Source organism: Solea senegalensis, linkage group LG1 (assembly GCF_019176455.1).
Source record: "Solea senegalensis isolate Sse05_10M linkage group LG1, IFAPA_SoseM_1, whole genome shotgun sequence".
NCBI lineage: Eukaryota > Metazoa > Chordata > Actinopteri > Pleuronectiformes > Soleidae > Solea > Solea senegalensis.
Window position 1 is genome coordinate 10,539,596 of NC_058021.1, and position 18,307 is coordinate 10,557,902.

At 38.1% G+C, this 18,307-nt stretch overlaps 1 protein-coding gene across 3 annotated transcripts; it reads right to left on the minus strand.

The window, feature by feature from the left end:
* Positions 1 to 6,182: 6,182 nt before the first annotated feature.
* LOC122776945 (mitochondrial coenzyme A transporter SLC25A42-like) lies at positions 6,183 to 18,295 on the minus strand. Of its 3 annotated transcripts, XM_044037788.1 has the most exons (9): positions 17,952 to 18,295; positions 15,450 to 15,481; positions 14,577 to 14,736; positions 14,156 to 14,264; positions 13,583 to 13,608; positions 13,253 to 13,419; positions 11,396 to 11,512; positions 10,268 to 10,419; positions 6,183 to 10,147 (listed from the first exon to the last, which is right to left on the minus strand). In XM_044037788.1, the coding sequence occupies exons 3-9, from the start codon at positions 14,655 to 14,657 to the stop codon at positions 9,822 to 9,824; spliced, it is 978 nt and encodes a 325-aa protein (XP_043893723.1). In that variant the 5' UTR covers positions 14,658 to 14,736; positions 15,450 to 15,481; positions 17,952 to 18,295; the 3' UTR covers positions 6,183 to 9,821. The 3 variants fall into 3 exon arrangements, with proteins under 3 accessions (XP_043893723.1, XP_043893731.1, XP_043893714.1); XM_044037796.1 differs by lacking the exon at positions 15,450 to 15,481 and having other exon boundaries at positions 14,156 to 14,261; XM_044037779.1 differs by lacking the exon at positions 15,450 to 15,481.
* Between the last annotated feature and the right edge of the window lie 12 nt (positions 18,296 to 18,307).

Sequence of the window (18,307 nt, forward strand, 5' to 3'; positions counted from 1 at the left end):
TGAAAGAACAATACAATTATTGACCAAAACACGTGTAACTGCAGGACCATTCTGTTGCTTCAACTGAGGACAAAGAGCTGCTGTTTCTGCAGGTTACCTTTACAATTTCATTTTAAAAATGATAGTGTAATATCACTTAGCCTTTCTTAAGGTATTCAGAAATGTAAATTTCCATCACTTAATCCTGGTGATGTGTTTATTTCCTCTTTGTTATTTCACATGACCTTTTCTGATAATTCTGCCCCTCAGTGACTTTGTGTAATGCTGTGTAATGTGACTTGTGCCTTCTTTGAAAATAGGCTAACGATCAGCGAGAATGTTAGGTTTAAAACGATCACAATTGCAAACTGAACAGTTTCCTAGTGATTTACAATTATTACAGTTGACTCTAAAGAATGAACTAAGCTCATTTTTCCCTCAAAAATTAGAGCCTACTGTACGTTTATCAACCGTCTTCACTTACAGAAGTGAGATTTATTCATAAGTGGAATTTTAGGTTAAATTTGCACGTCATTTAAATGTGATTATGATTCTAAAAGTGATTCTTCTGTCACCAAACAAATGTGAGCCATATCATTCAGCAGATTTCACATTTTCGCTGTCATTTCACTGGCGTTTTCTGTCGTTGCTTTCATTAAAACCTGTCCTGACAGCCAGGTGAGACACGGAGATGCTGCTCAGACGATGGCAGTCACCTGTCCTGAACAAACCATGCCTCTGTTTCCCAGCAGGCCTTGTGTGTGGACTGCTATTCTGGGGTCCTCTTTTAGTGAGGAGGGGGAGGAGTATACTGTATGAAGGCGAGCGTGCTGCGCTCTGTAGCAGGGCCGATTAACATGGGCAACTATACCGCCTCCACCTCTTCTCATTGTTGGTGTGCGTGCGGCATTAATGAGCTCAGCATGGCACTCACCGACCTCTCATCATTCACTTGTGATTAAACCAAATGAGTAAATAATTCAGAAAATGCAGTCACTGCGACAACCCAAAATGTATCCATAGACAGTTGTGGATATTACGCATACCTGCTGTTTAAATGATTGATTTCCAGATGAGCCTATAGGCTGTTTCTCTACGGGTTCAAAACAAGCAAAAGTAGTGAGGAAAACTTTGTTATACAAGCTTTGACTTAGAGATAGAAGTCCTGAGAGAGAGGATGATGCTGTGTCCTGGTTTGTGGTTCCACTGGGAAAGACACTTTCACATTTCCCCTGCAAAATAAGATCGGATGAGCTCTTTTAACACTAACACACACACACACACACACAGTTTTGTTGTCGAGGCAGCAGGAAACAAATTGCCCCAGATTTAAAGCAGACCTGCTTAGCACATGCAGCAGTTCACACTTCAACTGAAATCAACTCAAAAGACGCCTCTAAAGGTAGAGTATGTAACATTTAGGAGGGTTTATTTCAGGAAACTGAATAAACCTATAACGCGTGTGTGTTTGCAAAGGTGTGGAATGGCTTTAACGTAGAAGCCGTTAGGTTTTCGTAGCCTTAGAATACATTTTTTAGATATATTTTAGGCAAAGGCCTTTATGTTCCTCTGTATGTTACAATCTACGGAACCTTTTTATGCACAATCACTGTGTCACATGTCCTATAAAAGTCCATGTGCACATGCATATACGTGTTACAGACAACCTGGCCTCTGCCCCCTGTCCTGCTGTGATGCTTTGATTCCCAGGCTCGGAGGCTCTGGTGCGCGCACACACACACACACACACACACACACAGTCACACACACGTGTACTCTGTTGGCTCTATTGGTTTAGCTGTCGCTCGGCCACCCATTCAGAGCTCAGTCACGGCCACTTAGAGTGCAGCAGACTCAGGGATTCAGACGAGCTGTGATCCAATGACATGTATTTATAATAAGGGGGCTGTGGGGACGTCTTTGTTGGATGGACACAATGTCAGTGTATGAGGGTGTGTGTGTGTGTGTGTGTGTGTGTGTTGGGGAAAGTAGGCAGACCCCCCCCTCAACTCACACCCTTCTCATGCCACAAATTCAAGCTTTTTCTGTGTTCTCTTTTTCTCTTACTTTGGCAATCTCTCACTCACACACACACACACACACACACACACACACACACACACACAGAGGATTGTGCATTCTTCTTAGGACACTGCATTGACAGCCTAAACAAAGTGCTACCTCTAAAATTAACTGTACACATTCAAATCTCAGTCCTAAACTTAACCAGTTCATCAGACATTAGCTTCTGCCTCATTAGGACCAGGTTTTGGTCTCCATGAGGATTACTGGTCCTGACAAATACAAGTATACTCACACACGTCCTCTTGATCTGTGGAAAAAAGATTGACCTCGTTACCACGTACACCTGTACAAGGATATCATTTGAATAATAAACCGAGGACGTTCTCGCATTCTGTCACACCTTTGGGTTATAGGGTTGAAATTAGGATTAGATTAGGGTCAAGGGGCTAGAATTAGAATTAGAAAGCCTTCATTAGCCTTTCACAAAATGAGTGTGCTGCAGCTGAAACAGACAATAAAAACATGCAAGACAAATTTCCGGCATGATCTAAAAAAAGATCTTCACATGAAGACAAGCCGACTAAAATAATTGAAAGAACGATCATTGAAAAGTAAAAGAATATTGCACACACACAGTGTGTCACATCTCCGAGTGTCCTCACAAAGATAGACGTGGTGTGTGACACAAGCTTGATAAAGCATGGTTTACGACAGCAGGGGTTGGCTGCCTGTTTTAAATATTTTTTAAAAAATAAATCAAAGATAAGCAGAGAAGTACTCAGAGAGTAATCTTCGAATTGTGCAGTTATTTTTAGGCTTGTGTGAAAGGACACACAAAGCAGGGTAAAAGAAAAAATGAATTTCTGGATGGATTGGAGAATTCTCCACCTTCTCCGTCTATGTGTTTCTCTTTAAACCTGTGTGTGTTTTGTGTTTTTCCCTCTTTTCCCTATTTAAAAAAAGCACTGTTATTGTAAAAGCAACAGTGTTAGATGCATAAAATAATATAAATACAACACAAAACATATAGAGTACATTTTTGTTATCTTTTACACGCGTCACTCTCACATATGTGCCATTTTGGAGGCTGGACTGTGTCACCTCTCTGCAAACATTAGCCCGGGGTGGGGACAGTGTGGGTGGGAGCAGAACCCACGAGAGCTCTACAGTCTTGGGAAGGACCCTCATAATTGCCCAATGTCTGAAGCACGGCATGTGTCCAGGGACTGTAGTCTAGCAATGAGCTCCTCAATCACAACTGAACCCTTCTACTCTTCTTCCCACAACCCACACACATACACACACCTTTTTTACTGAGACTTAGAGACCCACAGAGTCAGTGGGACCTTTGTAAAAAGGCAGTGGATTTGCTCCCTTTTCATATATGATAGTGATTTAGTTCTGGTAAATTCAGGACAGATTAGGATTAAATCGCGTGTGTGTGCCCTCAGGCACGATTGTTGGGCTCCCTTTTTATTCATGCATGTCATCTTGATGCTCCAGACTTTAGGGGTCAGGGGTGAACATGTGTAGACTGAAACACAGGCATTATGTGCATTGACCATGAAAACGTTGCATTTTGTCTGTACTTGGTTTGAAAAGTGCTGTGTCAGCTGTGTAACACGATGAAGACAGACATGATTATTCACTCGTGGCCAATGAGAAGAAGACAGTTGTATTATGCATTTGATGTTGTTGGTTTTGTTTGTTTTTTGTCTTGTTTTATTTTTAGTTTTGTGTCCCAGTTCTGTCATTAATGTCCTGTGTCTTCTTTTTTTCTTGCAGATCTATGATGCACTGGAAGCAGCAACAGCAACGACGACGTGTTAAATGGCTTCTGTCCAAATTGGGCCTGACCACGTCTACGATTTGATGGTTCTAATAAATAAATACTTAAATAAATAAAACTAAATGTATTACTACTTTTTCAATCTGTTTTTATTGTCAAAGCTTTCATGTATTAAAATGTATAATTAAATATGGTTTTCTTTCTTTTTTCCCCCAAATAAATCCTGGTTTTGTTAACAAATATGAAGCAAAATATGACAACGGGTCAGTGAACGTGTCAAGGCTGTGAGAGCTGCTGTAAAAATGTCTGTGTGTACAGTAAATATAGAAATGTCCACAGTATTTACTGCACGTGTGATCAATAAAGTAAACATTGACTCTGAAATTGTATCTGTGCATTTAATCTTAGTCTTCCGACTCGATTTTCCACAAAATCTCTTAATTTCGATGTGGTGCAAATTGTTTTTTTTCTTCAGTGAATCCTGTTGTGACACTAAAAGCTTTTGTTAAATTAACTTAGATGTTATGTTAACATTATTTATTATTAGAAACTGCACTTAAATATTTCACACTTAAAAATCAACATTTTAGTGTTTTTGTTACATATAAAATAAGCTACGACAATTTTACTCTAAATTAATCTAAATTAAATGTAAGGTTTGAGAGTTCCCTGTGTTAAGTGTTTAATTTGTTTCATTCTGCTTGTTTTTAATATGATTTTTAATACTGAGGAAACCATTTAGAAATGTTGTTCAATTTCTAAATTGTGTCCAGAGGCCCAGCAGCTGAGTAATCTAGTTTGCAGGCCAGACTCCTCACAGGAGGATAATTAATATACTGCCCATCAAATATAACCCCGTTTTTAAAATAGACTGGACTGTTGGAGCAAAACTGCAATAAAGGGAAAGCTATTTTTTTATGCTGGAGCTTTAAAAATAAAATATTTTTAACCCTAACTCTAATGTGAGGAACTACAGTACTTTAAAAACACCAAATCACCCACAGGCCCAGAAGACAATATTTTTACAATAGTATTCTTTGAATTTTCAGCACAAGGGAAATATTGCGGTCAACAAAATATTTAATGTCACAAGTAATTACTTGTGACATTAACATGGATAAAAAATAGAACATAAAAGAAAACGGAAGTCCTTTTTTTAAGCAGAATAATGTTTTAAATTTGGCACTTACTAAAAACATCCTTCACATATTCACCAGCCATAAAAAAGATTTTTCTTAATCAGTTTTCAATGGATTTGCATCAGGAAATCACTTGGGATACGTTGAAAGAAACAGCTGGGTTTTCTTGCTGCTTTTGTTTCACACACACACACACACACACACACACACACACACTGAGAGAGAACAGCCCTCATCTGAATAGATGCAAATTGGCTCTGGCATCATGCCAAGTATCTATAGCAACCACATCTTTTGACAGCCTCCGTCCATCCCTCCCTACCTCACTCTCTAATTAGTCGTGTATTTTCTCTACAGCTCCTTTCTTTGGACTTTTCCCCCTCCTACATTCTCAGATATCTTTGCACAAAGGCTCTGGTCTAGTCTGGTCTGGTCTGGTCTGAGGTAAAGCACAACACCAGGACCAAAACAAATATTTCAAATGTTTTAGGCAGCGGTTAAAAAATAGACAGAAATTTTAAAAATAATAATAATACTACAAAAAATCCTAAGCAAAATCTAGATTTAAGCGAACATACTGTCAGACATCACCCTTTTTTCCGCTGATGAGGTCAGTGCTGGTGGATTCACAGGTTTATTGAGTCAGTCCGTTTTTTTCACGGTCAAGTTCAAAGCGCCCGCACGGCCTCCGGCAGAGAGGCAGCTCCGCTGTCAGAGCCTGGCTGCACCGCTCCCTACCGGCCGTAAGAGAAACTACTACTGCCGGAGTTTACGCATTCCTGAGGAGGGAGCGCCCTCCCGTGGTCATTGGTTGTCACTGCACACCATGAGCGAAACAAAAGACTCCCATTCAGGAAATAAAAAAGAAATGTGTTAACTGAACAGCTAAACAAATACCACTTTATATATATATATATATATATATACATACACATAAGTATGTGTGTATACATATATGTATATATATATAGTAAAAATTCTACTTTTTTTCCCAGTCGTGCTCGTGTATCTTGATTGTCAACCTGACGCATCTCTGTCTTACTATTGATTGAGTGTTCCTTTCCATGTGTTCAAAAGTAATCAGTTGCCTGCTATGCAAGTCTCACTTAAAACGATTTTCAAAGATGTGTGTAATTAAGGTTCACATTGAACATTGTCCATTTTCACACAAATTCCAATTAAAATAATAAATAAAAAAAATAACTTCACAGGCTTAAACAGACAAAAAAAACTGTAAAAAAAAAAAATACTATTTTTAACATCCAGTTTATTTGAGAATTTGATGATTCAAAATGTTCTAATACACCATCAACACTACAGACTGGACACAGGTGTTGCGCAGTAGTACGTTTACATTAAGTTGGCACAAATCCCTAGATTTACATGGCAGTCATTGACACTGCTGTACGGAAACATACAAAACACAAGATGATCTGTAAGATTACTCACAAACGGTGTTAAAAAGAATGTTAACAAAATCACAATTTACCAGTTTCTTGTATAAGTTCATCAGTATTCTTTCTCATTAAGCCACTGTCAGGTTCCCAACAAAAGTCAAACGTACAAAGAATTCAACAACTTTTGGCATTTAATGATTGTCTATTTTAGAACATTTCAACACGTGTTCATCCATCTCCTCTGATCTCAAGGATTACCAATCAGACAGAATTACAATTAAATTCATTCTTAAAAAGGTACAAATGACCATCAAAAGTCTATGTAAAATCATCCTACATTCATCAAATCGGGTGAAACATGTTGGGAATTAATTGACCTAATCTAATATGACAGAAATGCTATCTATGCATTACCGATTGTTCGTTTGAAGGTTTTACAAAATCCACAAATGAAAAGTGTACCTGAATTAACACATTGAGTCAAAGAGGTCTAACGATCACCATATCACACCACATACTGCTTCTTCAATATGTGTAATTATGAACACAAAGCAAGGCTATAAAATGGATGAAAACCTTCAAAAAAGGTTATTACACGTAGATTAGTTGTAGATAAAACATCTCTATTCCTTGCTAGGCACTTAAGTGTCAATGAAGCAGCAAACGTCAGAACATGTGCAGGGTTTCAGCTGTCATTCAGCTAAACCTATTTATGATTTATGATCTAATGATGAATAATGAATGAAAAGACGAACACTGCATCGACAGCTCTTTTGTTAGTCTACCACTGTGTGCAGTCGCTCAGTCAGTCAGTCAGTCTACATTTCTCCGATACATTTCTCCGACAATGAGAAAAAGTCCATAAACAGATGAAAGTGCAATGAGACAGATTACAGCAGGATTGTGGGTTTAATGAATTGTGGAGTCAAGTGAGCAGTGAGCTGCTGAATAGAACTGGGCATCAAAATTCAGTCTGAGCAGCATGTGTCAAAAAGTGTACTGTGTTGTAATCTTCTTTGCATTTTCTTTTATCAAACACTTTCTGATATTGAGCATCACTTTGCTAATGTTTGACTATTTTTAAAGAAATGAAGGCGTCTCTCTAAGTAGACAAAAAGTTTTGTTTGTAACTAAATATTCCACAAACTGAGGCACTAAAATTAAATCATTTTGGGTATTTTAACATTAGCACAAACTAACAATCATTGCTAGTGCCGAAACATGAATTCATTTTAACGTGATTTTGAGGTGCTGGTGATTTTAAAACAAATATTAAAGGAATATTTCATTGATGTACAATTTAGCTTTGTATTAGTAGAATATGGGTAGTGCTTTTGAAAACTTGTGCTTCCCGAGTCAAGAAATATCTTCATTCTTTTCTCTGTTACGTGCCCACCCAAGATGGCGGACACTGATTACATTCTGGGAATGAGGTCCCGTCCCCCTACGAGTGGGTCTAAAAAGTGCAGTTTCACACCTCGGACCAAGGCTCAGACCAAGTGTCACTGGTGGGCACATAACAAAAAAAAGAATGAAGATATTTCTCGACTCAGGGGAAACTGAGGTTGGGAAGCACAATTTTTCAAAAAAACTACCCCGGTTTTAGTAATACAAAGCTAAATGCAAATCCGTGAAGTGCTCCTTTAGGTATAGAAGACACTCTTCAGTCACTGTACGCCTGCTGGTGAAACTGCCTTAATAACACTTCGAATAAAACTAAACTTTCCATTATGCACTGAGGGCCAGACAATATAATATAGAGAAATTAAAAAGCACTGAATAATGCCTTTAACAGAGAATGTTACAAAACAACCTCTTGACTAGCTGTGTGCATATTTCAGTCAGGTTAGTCCAGTATCAAATAACTAAGTTTTAAGTCATTCAGATAACCAGTTTAAATCTGAACTGGTGTCATGTCGTCAAGACACAGACCCTGCAGCTGGAATACTGATAGTAAATGGAAGACAACATCTGTATACTGTATAAGGAACTGTGCGTGCGTGTGCGTGTATATCCATTTGTCAGCGACGCCTACACAGAGGCGATCATTTACGTCGCCTGTCATTTAAATGTTAATGATATGAAAAAAAAACACCACCGATTTAAAGAGTCAACATTAATGGGACACTGTAAACTTCACAAACGTCATATTCACTGCAGAGCCGCTGTACCAGATTGAATTAGACTGAACACGTGTTCCTATGTCACAGTTGAATCCATCTCGGTGATCACACGTTTGCAAAAATGACCCATCATGTTTGAGGTGCACTACGTGACACGGTGAGGTTGAAACAAAACAGCCATTTTCAGCTGATAAACTGACCGCGTACCAAAATTCATCCAAAGTAAAACCTGTGTTTGTTTGACAACACAACATATAAACATCCCCGATATGATTATAGCCAAAAATCAACCCCAAAACACAAATATATAGGGGCACTCTGCAAACCTTATATCTGTTGGCACTGGCGTAAAATATAATTTATCTGTCTCATTGCAAAGGCTCAACTCTAACTTAAAGTATGTGGTTACAAAAGTTTTTGAAATCTTAATTACAAAAATTAAGAGATATTCAATGGCAGTAAAGGCGCTGTTTCCTCTGGGCTGAGCAAGTTTGTTTCTCTACTAATGAGCTTCAAGTAGCTTACGTCTTGACCTTTGGTATAATTAATTCAAACATCCTTGCATCAAAACAAATCTCAAGAGAACAGAATTCACTCTTATCAAATCAAATACATTTTTAAAAGTGGCAACCTGCATTGCATTGGCGGTAGTCAGTTTCAAGCAGACACACATGGCGGAGGAGCATTATCAGTGTGTGTGCGTGTGTGTGTGTGTGTTTGTGTAGATGTGTGTGAGAACCTGTGAACTCTATGACCTCGTTCAGACCTAGTTTTAACATCTGTCCTCAGTGATCCAATCATGGCCACATCACAGCTAAATACAGGTCTGAACGGTCCTTGTGCTTCCTGACAGCAGGGACATCTGTACAGAAAAGACACGTTAAAAACATGATTTTGCAAACAGTCAGGGACAGCAGATCCGATCACGTGGTCACAGGAGGCAAATACGCGCTGCATTTTTATGCCGGGTGTGAACAGTTGTACTCATACGACTGTGATTTAATCAGTGAGGACAAAATGGTAATATAGCAGGTGTGAACAGGACCTCTGACGAATAAATACACTCACACTCTCAGGCTCTCGGGTCCGCGAGGGCATGAGCATTATAATGTGCACACAATTAAAATCACTTAGCATATTGCACTTACTGTAGACGTACACAGGTACACACAGTACTCTACTTTGCATCGACAGGGATCGTACATCCCTTGTTTCACATAGATAAAGCGAGAGAATACGTTAAAATTAACCATTCATCCCGAGCCAGTGTGTTTTCCTTCTGTGTAGCAACCAATTTCTCTTTCTCCCTCCCCCCTCTTTGCTGCTCTTTATTAGAGGGTTTATGGGGATGCACCATTTTAAATCACTATTATCGAGCCGTGTAGCCCATCTGATGCAGCTTCTTCAGGAGAATCTGAGTAAGATCAAAGGTGGTGAAGCTGATCCCCACTGCAATGGGCCCTTTCACCCAGTTCATACTGAGACCTTTGTAGAGTCCCCGGACGACCCCCTCCTCGGACACAATCTCTTTCATGGTGCCCAGGATGGTGCCATACGTGTGACCTGTAACCCCTGCAGTCTGCATGCGCCGCCGTACCACATCGAGAGGGTAAGACGCCGACTGTCCAATCAGACCTGCGCAGGCTCCAAATGCCAGGCGTTCATACGAGTAAGGCTGTAGGCGGCCACTGCGCTCTACATGGGAGAGGACGATGTGCAAGATGTTCTCATAAGCAACATAAACATTTAGTGTAAAAGAAAAGGGTAGTAGATAAGGACATTTTAAAAATGGCAGTGGTAGTGTTTATTACCCACCCGCATGTAATTTCTTCAGTGTTTCATAGGTAAAGAAACTGAGACCAGCATAGGGAACGACACCCAGTATGGTGGGTGCAAAACCCCGATATAGCGTCGCCAAGCCCTCTTCTCGAGAGATCCGCACAAACACATGCAGGATATTACTGTACCTAAAACAGAAAAACAAAATAAGTATGAAGCCCGATTCACACCAAAAGGTAGTAGTTGCAATCAATATCATTTGCATTGTAAAAATCTTGACAAAAATAACAAATCTGTACCACGCCACTGTTTGCCACCCTTTGGGTTACATAGCACAGTGGTTTGGCTCCTGAAGGGTGGAGCTAGACACAATACAGTCTATTCATTTGTCGAACCATCGCTTCCATGAGACAGTGGGGGAAAAACACAAATTGTGCTGCAGCCTTCTCTCAAACAAAGCTCGTCTTCTTCTAGTGATAAACAGCCACAGGCCAAGAAGAAGGAACACAGAATGTTGGCTGTCCTTCATTGTTTACGGTGTTGCATTCTTCTTCATGGGATTATTTGGTGGGCTGCAATGTGTCAAAACGCTTTATATAGCGAACTCAGCTTTTACCACATGACCCACACATGGTGGAAACACAAGCCAGATCAGGGTTTAGAGTTCCAAACTGTGCTGTAGTGAGCTAAACCCACATCCATTAATTCTCAACAGGGTAATGTGTGATATTAAGACAGGCTACTGAGGAAACTTGAAAAAGTCCTAAGAGGACTAAATAGTTCAGTGATTAACCTAAATGTCATTATGCTAGACTTATCTTGACTTGGTTTGTTGTGTGGTATAATTGCTTTTGATGTGTTTTCAAAATCTTTCAGTGTTCATTCTACAACCTGAACCGTGTAGCAACATGAGAACATAGAGACAGACAGACACAGACAAACTTGTCTATGAGCGAGGACACAGGCCTCACATGCCACATGCCTTCCCTAGCCTATTACTCTAACCTTAACCATCACAACAAAGTGCCCAATCCTAGAACACAATAAGGTTGAGTTTAGGTTTGTATATTTTTTGGACCTTAAAGATATAACTACATGTACACACACAGAGTTTGGGTAATGGTTAAGTTCTGAGGATGTGTTATAACAACATGATGACCTTACATTTCCTTTGGTGTTACGGCCATTCTAGCTCGCACCATGTCCAGAGGATATGTCAACATGGCTGCTGTGGTCCCAGCCATCGCTCCAGCCAGTAACCTTGGGAGTGGAGGCAAGGCTCTAGAACAGTAAATGTACACACAAACATAGATAGATAGATTTTGATTGATCATCATGCTGTCTGATGTGCACCACCTGTAGATATGAGGTTAAACTTAAACAGCCATTTTCAGCTGATATATTGAGCCTGACACATCATATGAGTAAAATCTTACCAGTCAATTACAGCAAACAAAAAAAATATGAGCACTCTGTATACTTCATATCTGTTGGTACTGGCATAAAATATAGTTAATCTATCCCCTGTCAGTGCACAGGCTTAACCCCAAATAAAGGTGTGTCTATTTTAAGTTTACGATATCCACTTACAGATATTCAAGGGATTTCAACAGAGCAAAATTGTTCCATGACCAACATCATATGCTGTAATCCTCAGATAGCTTACACCATAACCTTTGGTATAATTCATTACAACAACTCATCAAACACACTCTTGTCATTTGCTATTATTCTAGACACCCTGTGCCACACAGTGACAAATAGTAATGCAGGAGTAATTTAGGCTGGAACCATAAAAACCAATAAGATAAGGTAGAAATCATTTGACAGGGTTGTTGACAAATGAATCAGACTGTAACCTGTTTTATGTATTGCTACAATGTCAGAAACATCACTAGATAGCATTAGCCATTGGCTTGTCTATATGATGAAACCTCTAATAATAAAGTATGTTGCTATTGTTAAACAAACCTCAGCCCCAGTCACCAGCTCTAATTTCTAATTCTGCAATCATAGCTAAATAAAACAGCTCCTCTTCTCAGAGGTAAGCTTTGACAAAATGACATACAACACCCCACCCATCCCACCCCCCGCATGCTAGATGACAGGACTGGATCCTTAGGTATGTGATATATGAAACTCCAGCTGCCAAATAATCACCCACAGTGCTGGCTGATTATGTCGGTCGAGATGTCGCGAATCATACTGTATGTAAGATTTACATGAAAACGTATCGTTGCATTCTCCTAATTAATAAAACATGCAATTAAGTTAGCTACAAAATTCATCCCAAAATCAGAATAATTTTGCAATTAATTAATATTTTAAAAGGTGATATACATTGCTTAACACATTTATTAGACCATGTGAAAACCAACAAGAAAAATAATGTTTTTTAAATCTTTCAAAAACTTGTTTAAAACAGTGAAGTCCTGAACCTGAAGGCACCTTTTTATAGTTTAATTTGAGCCGGCCCACTGGGCTTCTCTGAGAAGTCATAACATTCAACAACTTTTCAACAACCAATTTTTCTGTTCAGGAATGCAAGTAAATAACTATAATTTGACATCTTAATCAAGAAATAATATAGTGCTTTACCATATGTTTGTATAACAGTAAACTTGAAAGGTTGAGGATGAGGATTATATTTTAGCATTAAAAATATGATTTCAGTTAAAGAGCTTCTACATGCTGGTGTATTAATAACCATTAATAAACTGCTAATTTAGGTAAGTCATTTCAGTATATTTGGTTCATGTTCACATCTCCATTGCTCACTCTGCTGGCATCGAATTTGTGAAATAAATTAACCTTAATACAACCCTACATTATAGTCACAGACCACACCTCGTGTTTTTTGTTTATCATGTGCCTTTTGTCTTCTTCTTCATTAACAATCTGTGGTGATCCCTGTCACCCAAGTGATTTGCAACAGACATGTGACCGAGTGTAGAGAACCTCCTAGGCACATTTACCTTGTTCTACACATTTCAAAATCTAGCCATATTATGCAACACTTACCTGCCCTGAAAGCCATAGTAGCTTCCCAGCAGCCTTTTGTACTGCTCGTGTGCACAGAACTGGATGGCGGCGTACGGTATGACACGCACCATGGTGGCAGAGTTCCCCCTCCACAGACTGTAGAAGCCATCCTTCCGGTATGTGCGGTATATCAACCTGTATGCCTCCTGTGTGAACACACGCAGAACATGCTCATACTTGGTTTGAACTAATGATAAACTATGCCTGTTAGTGGAATGAATTTAAGTGTAAGCAAGTTATATTCATCAGTTATTAAACATAATAATAATAATTTTTTTTAAAAATCACCGTTTCTCAAGGCAAACTCACCTTTGCAGAGAATCGTGCTGAGGACACTGAAACAAAAAAAAACATATGCACAAAATAAATGACTTCATTCAGTATAGCCAAAAACACAAGTTTAGCGACTTATATATACATATATATACATATATATATATATATATATATATATATATATATACCTAATATTCCTGGGGGCAGGGTATTAGTTAAAACTTTTCTCTATGGTATAATATCTGACTTTGATACTGATTCCTGAAAGATACTTTTTGGGACCATGAAAAAAAACAAAAAAATACATTACACATTAGCATAAAATTCTATTTTAGCTGACCTGAACATCTCCTTGCAGTTGATAACAGAGCAATTTTCTAGTCACACATTAACTGTCACTTAAGATCTTCATAACACACCTTTATTTATACACCAGTCTCTCAAAACTCAACACAGGCACACACAGAAACATAGACACACAGGCACATTTTAACTCTCCTAATCAATACCACAAAAGTATTAAAATTCAATACCGAGCACAAAGTTTGTACAATACAACAAAATAATAAAGCTCTATACCCAGCCCTAGCCAAGCATCCAACTTGCCTTGGAAGATGATTTTAGTCCTGTCCAGTGGGGCAACAGCTGTCTTGGCTACTGCTCCTGCTAAGGCCCCTGAAAAGAGTGAGTTGAGGATTGACCGGGTGGTGTGCTGCTGAGATGAAAGAATCACAATTTAGGTCACCAACACAGAAAAAGGGGATCGAGTGGGGAAAAAAAAGTAGTGTTTGAGATGTGGTTAATCTTTAAACCAGATTTGCTGAGTAAGGCTAACAAAATATTACAAACAGAAGGTTAGCTTTAATGAACCAACTATAAAGTCATGAGACTACAATGGTTTGAGGCAGTTGAGGAGCATCCAGACTGAATAAGTCCTGAGAGATCATTTGATCACCCAGTGAGACAAGTCATACAAAAACAAAAACACTGGCCAACAAGCCATTATGTGTGTGGAGTGTTAGCTTACCTCTGACGGGCTGGAGGAAGCCACATGCAGCACCTCTCCCTGCTTAAGCGATGCCTGTTGTTCCTGGACTCCATTCCCCATTCCCTAGGACTACACACAGCAGTCACTGTGCACGCTCATGAAGTCAACCACTGGAGGGCAGCGATGCACAGTGCTGGAGCTGCAGAGCAGAGAGAGACAAGCCAGATAAGTTGTAAAAGGTTTATAATGAACATTTACAGCATTTAGGTGGCTAAATGTAGTTTTGATTCTTGTGACTTTCAGCCACTCTTTTGCATTCAGGAGTAACTTCATTGTGAGGTCATGTATAAAACCTGTTCTGTTCTAGTGGCAATTTTCTAATGATTTAATCAGCGTCACATTAGCATGTGATGACTGACAAAGGACAATTATCTTGAAAAAAAACATGAATGCAAAACAGATGAATAGTAAATGGTTACCTAGAGAATAATAAAGTTACCTTTAACAAACTCCCACACCTCTGAGGACTGTGTGAGTAGAACTAAAAATAATAATAATAAAATAAAATACAAAAACACCATTGATGTCCCTCCCTTTTCAAAATACCAGATTATAGAATCACCTTTTCATTGTAGAAACTTGATAGTGTTCTCGCGTTGAGAATGGCTAGGGATTCATTTTGCAAGTTTCTCAGTGAGCTAATCATTTTTTTAGACAAATCATCTATTCATTTCACCTTCAACCCATCACTGACTTACTGGTCCACTGTCAAATACTACCCAAGTTTCACAGTCAATCATTGATCAGTCCAACTTGACTTTCAATCACAATTACACAAAAAAAAATGGAGTTGGACTGTGTACTGTTGTAGAAGCTACAATAAACATTATGAGCAATTAAGATACCACTTACTTTTTCACATAGATGTACAGAATTTACAATTACTGCAATAAAAATGGCACAAGGAATCATTATTTATTATTAATTTACACATATACATATATATACACATATATATATACACATATATATACACACACACACATATGTATATATAATTTATTATATTTATGCACTACGCACCACCCAAAAAGTCGTAGGGCTGCAACTAATGATTATATTTATAATCGATTAATCTGAATCTATTATTTTCTTGTTTAACTGATTAGTTGTTTGGTCCATAAAATATCACATTTCCATTTTGAAATGTTTCCCAAAACTCTAAATGACAATGTCCTCAAAATTCTTGATTTATCCACAATCAAAATTATTCAGTTTTAATGATTTCTTTGTCAAATAGAGCAAACAAACCAGCAAGTATTTACATTTAAGAAGCGGAAAAATCAGAGAACGCGTTTGATTAAAAAACTCAAATCAATTAAATTATTATCAAAATAGATCAATTAATTATTGATTACGATTTGCTGATTTCTGTCCATAAAGAATTTAACAATTTACACATTTAACACAATTTACAGTGTTTTCACTTCATCTTTAAATATCTGATGTTTTATTATTACAATTTTCAATATTACTGGATTTGGCCATATTGCCTAGCCCTAGAGTTTTCTAAAACTCTGTCTGACCCAATTAAACAAATGAATGGGAAATCATAAAACTACATATTCCATCTAAATATTCAGTATTAGAACATATTAATTCATATTTGTGAGACTGTAAAATGTGACAAGTGTTTTTCTTTTATTAACTCTGAAAATGTGCAGCAATTAAATTGTCACCTTTGCTTGAAAACTCCACTAAATGGGCGTGATCCAACTTCACAACTAGTAATAACCATTAAACAGAGAACATTTGTCAGCTGGAACATGTGCAAGAAAACACAGCTGGTATTGGTGGGTCGCCTAACCACGAGTATGCCAGTTTGTTTTTTATTCAGTAATGAGCACTAAGGCTGTTTCCTTTAATCTGTGCGTGATTATTTGGCTGCCTTTGATCCGTCCTCTCCATTAATTTCCAATGAAAGAAATTTACAGAAAATTTGCAAGTCTCCATTCCTAACAAGCAAAAATGATAATATCCAAAAACAAAACAATATAGTCAGGAAATAAAGTCATGATTTAAGAGAGTAAATGGATAGCTAAATAAGATGGGTAGATATCAGGAACTACTGCTGGCATCAATACAACAATACAACAAGCTTTGAGCAAGATCCTCATATATGTAACTCTGGTGTGTCCCCTTTCACTTCACCCACTGTCCTTACACACAAAAAAACATTTCTCACCCTCACCACAGCCTTCTTCCCCAAGCATATCATTTTACAATTCCTTGTTCCTTGTTACAATTCTCTTGACTGCTTGCCTCACTTATTCACATGCTTCATACACAGAAATGTAGGACACCAGGGGCTGTCCTTGTGAATTGCAGCAGAACGACACAGCAATGTACTTCTGTGTGCTGAGCTGTTTGTGTGTTTCAGCTGGGTTACCCAGTGGCAATTGGTAACACTGGTGAGTCAGTAAACTGTGTTGTTTCAGAACATGTCAAGGTTTCAGCATCAATCGCCTGATGCTTATTGCATTTGTGTGTGGAGATACAGGTTGAGCAACACAGAAAAAAACAACACACAATTCATTCAAACAGAAGAGTCCCTGAAGGTTTATGGTGCATCAGATTTTCAATTTACCATTATATAAAGGGAGGAAACAGCTAATAAAATCAACTACTGTTGCCTTACTAAAAAGTTTTACATACCACTTTATCAATTTCTTGCTGTTTTTGGTGTACCCTGCTATATAAGAGTTTCCTGATATTGACAGCATTATTTTCCTTTCGCCTAACACAGTTGATGTAATACAATGGACACCGCATAACCACAAAATTATATTTCAATCATTTCTTGTTACAATGACTATATTATATACATATTATTATGCGGAATTTATACTTAATGATCAATCACTTTGAAGTGTAAACTAATTTGAAACAACGCTAACAGCAAATTGCAATCACTGGAACTTAATTGTATTTTTCTGACCGTTCGACAGTCTGTGCTGTAAAATAAGATGGTGGAAAGACTTCATATCCTTATCTTCTCATCCTTGCATTACATCATAAATGTTAATATTTAGACCTTGTGATGTGGTGATTGATCACGATTTATGACACAGCAAAACTAAACAGATATATCACCAATCGATAGCCAAATGTGAAAAATGACAACGTTATGTTATCAAAATATAGATATATGATATTTGTTTAATTTTTAATTCATTGTTAATGCTGCTGCCGTTTTTATTATTATTACTTGTGTCTTTGAGGGAAGCCACTGATGTGGACTCCTGAGAATATTCTAGATTTTGTCATTGATAAACGCTTGTTTCCTACCACCACCACCACTCCTGAACCAAACTTTTACTACAAACATAAGATAGCGAATATTGGATCTCTTACCTTAAAAGTGTACAACCAGCAGAAATATTTTTTTAATTCGTGATGTTTTTAAGTCCCCCAGCAGGCGACAGATAGTTACTTCGATTCGATTGAAGATGTTTAACAACTTAGCCAGGTTAAGTAAGGTTAGCTAGCTGTTAGCCTCTCGCTACACAAACGTTACTGCGTCTCTTGTAGTGTAAACATTACTGACGTGAAGTTCTCGCTAAATAAATGTCACCTGACATTAAAAACGCCCACTCACAAATATAAAGCAGCTTCATTAACCCTGTACTGACTTATATTATCCATGTTGTTTCTGCAGTGACAACTGAGATGAACCACTGTGAGCTTGACAAGGACGAGTGCAGATGCAG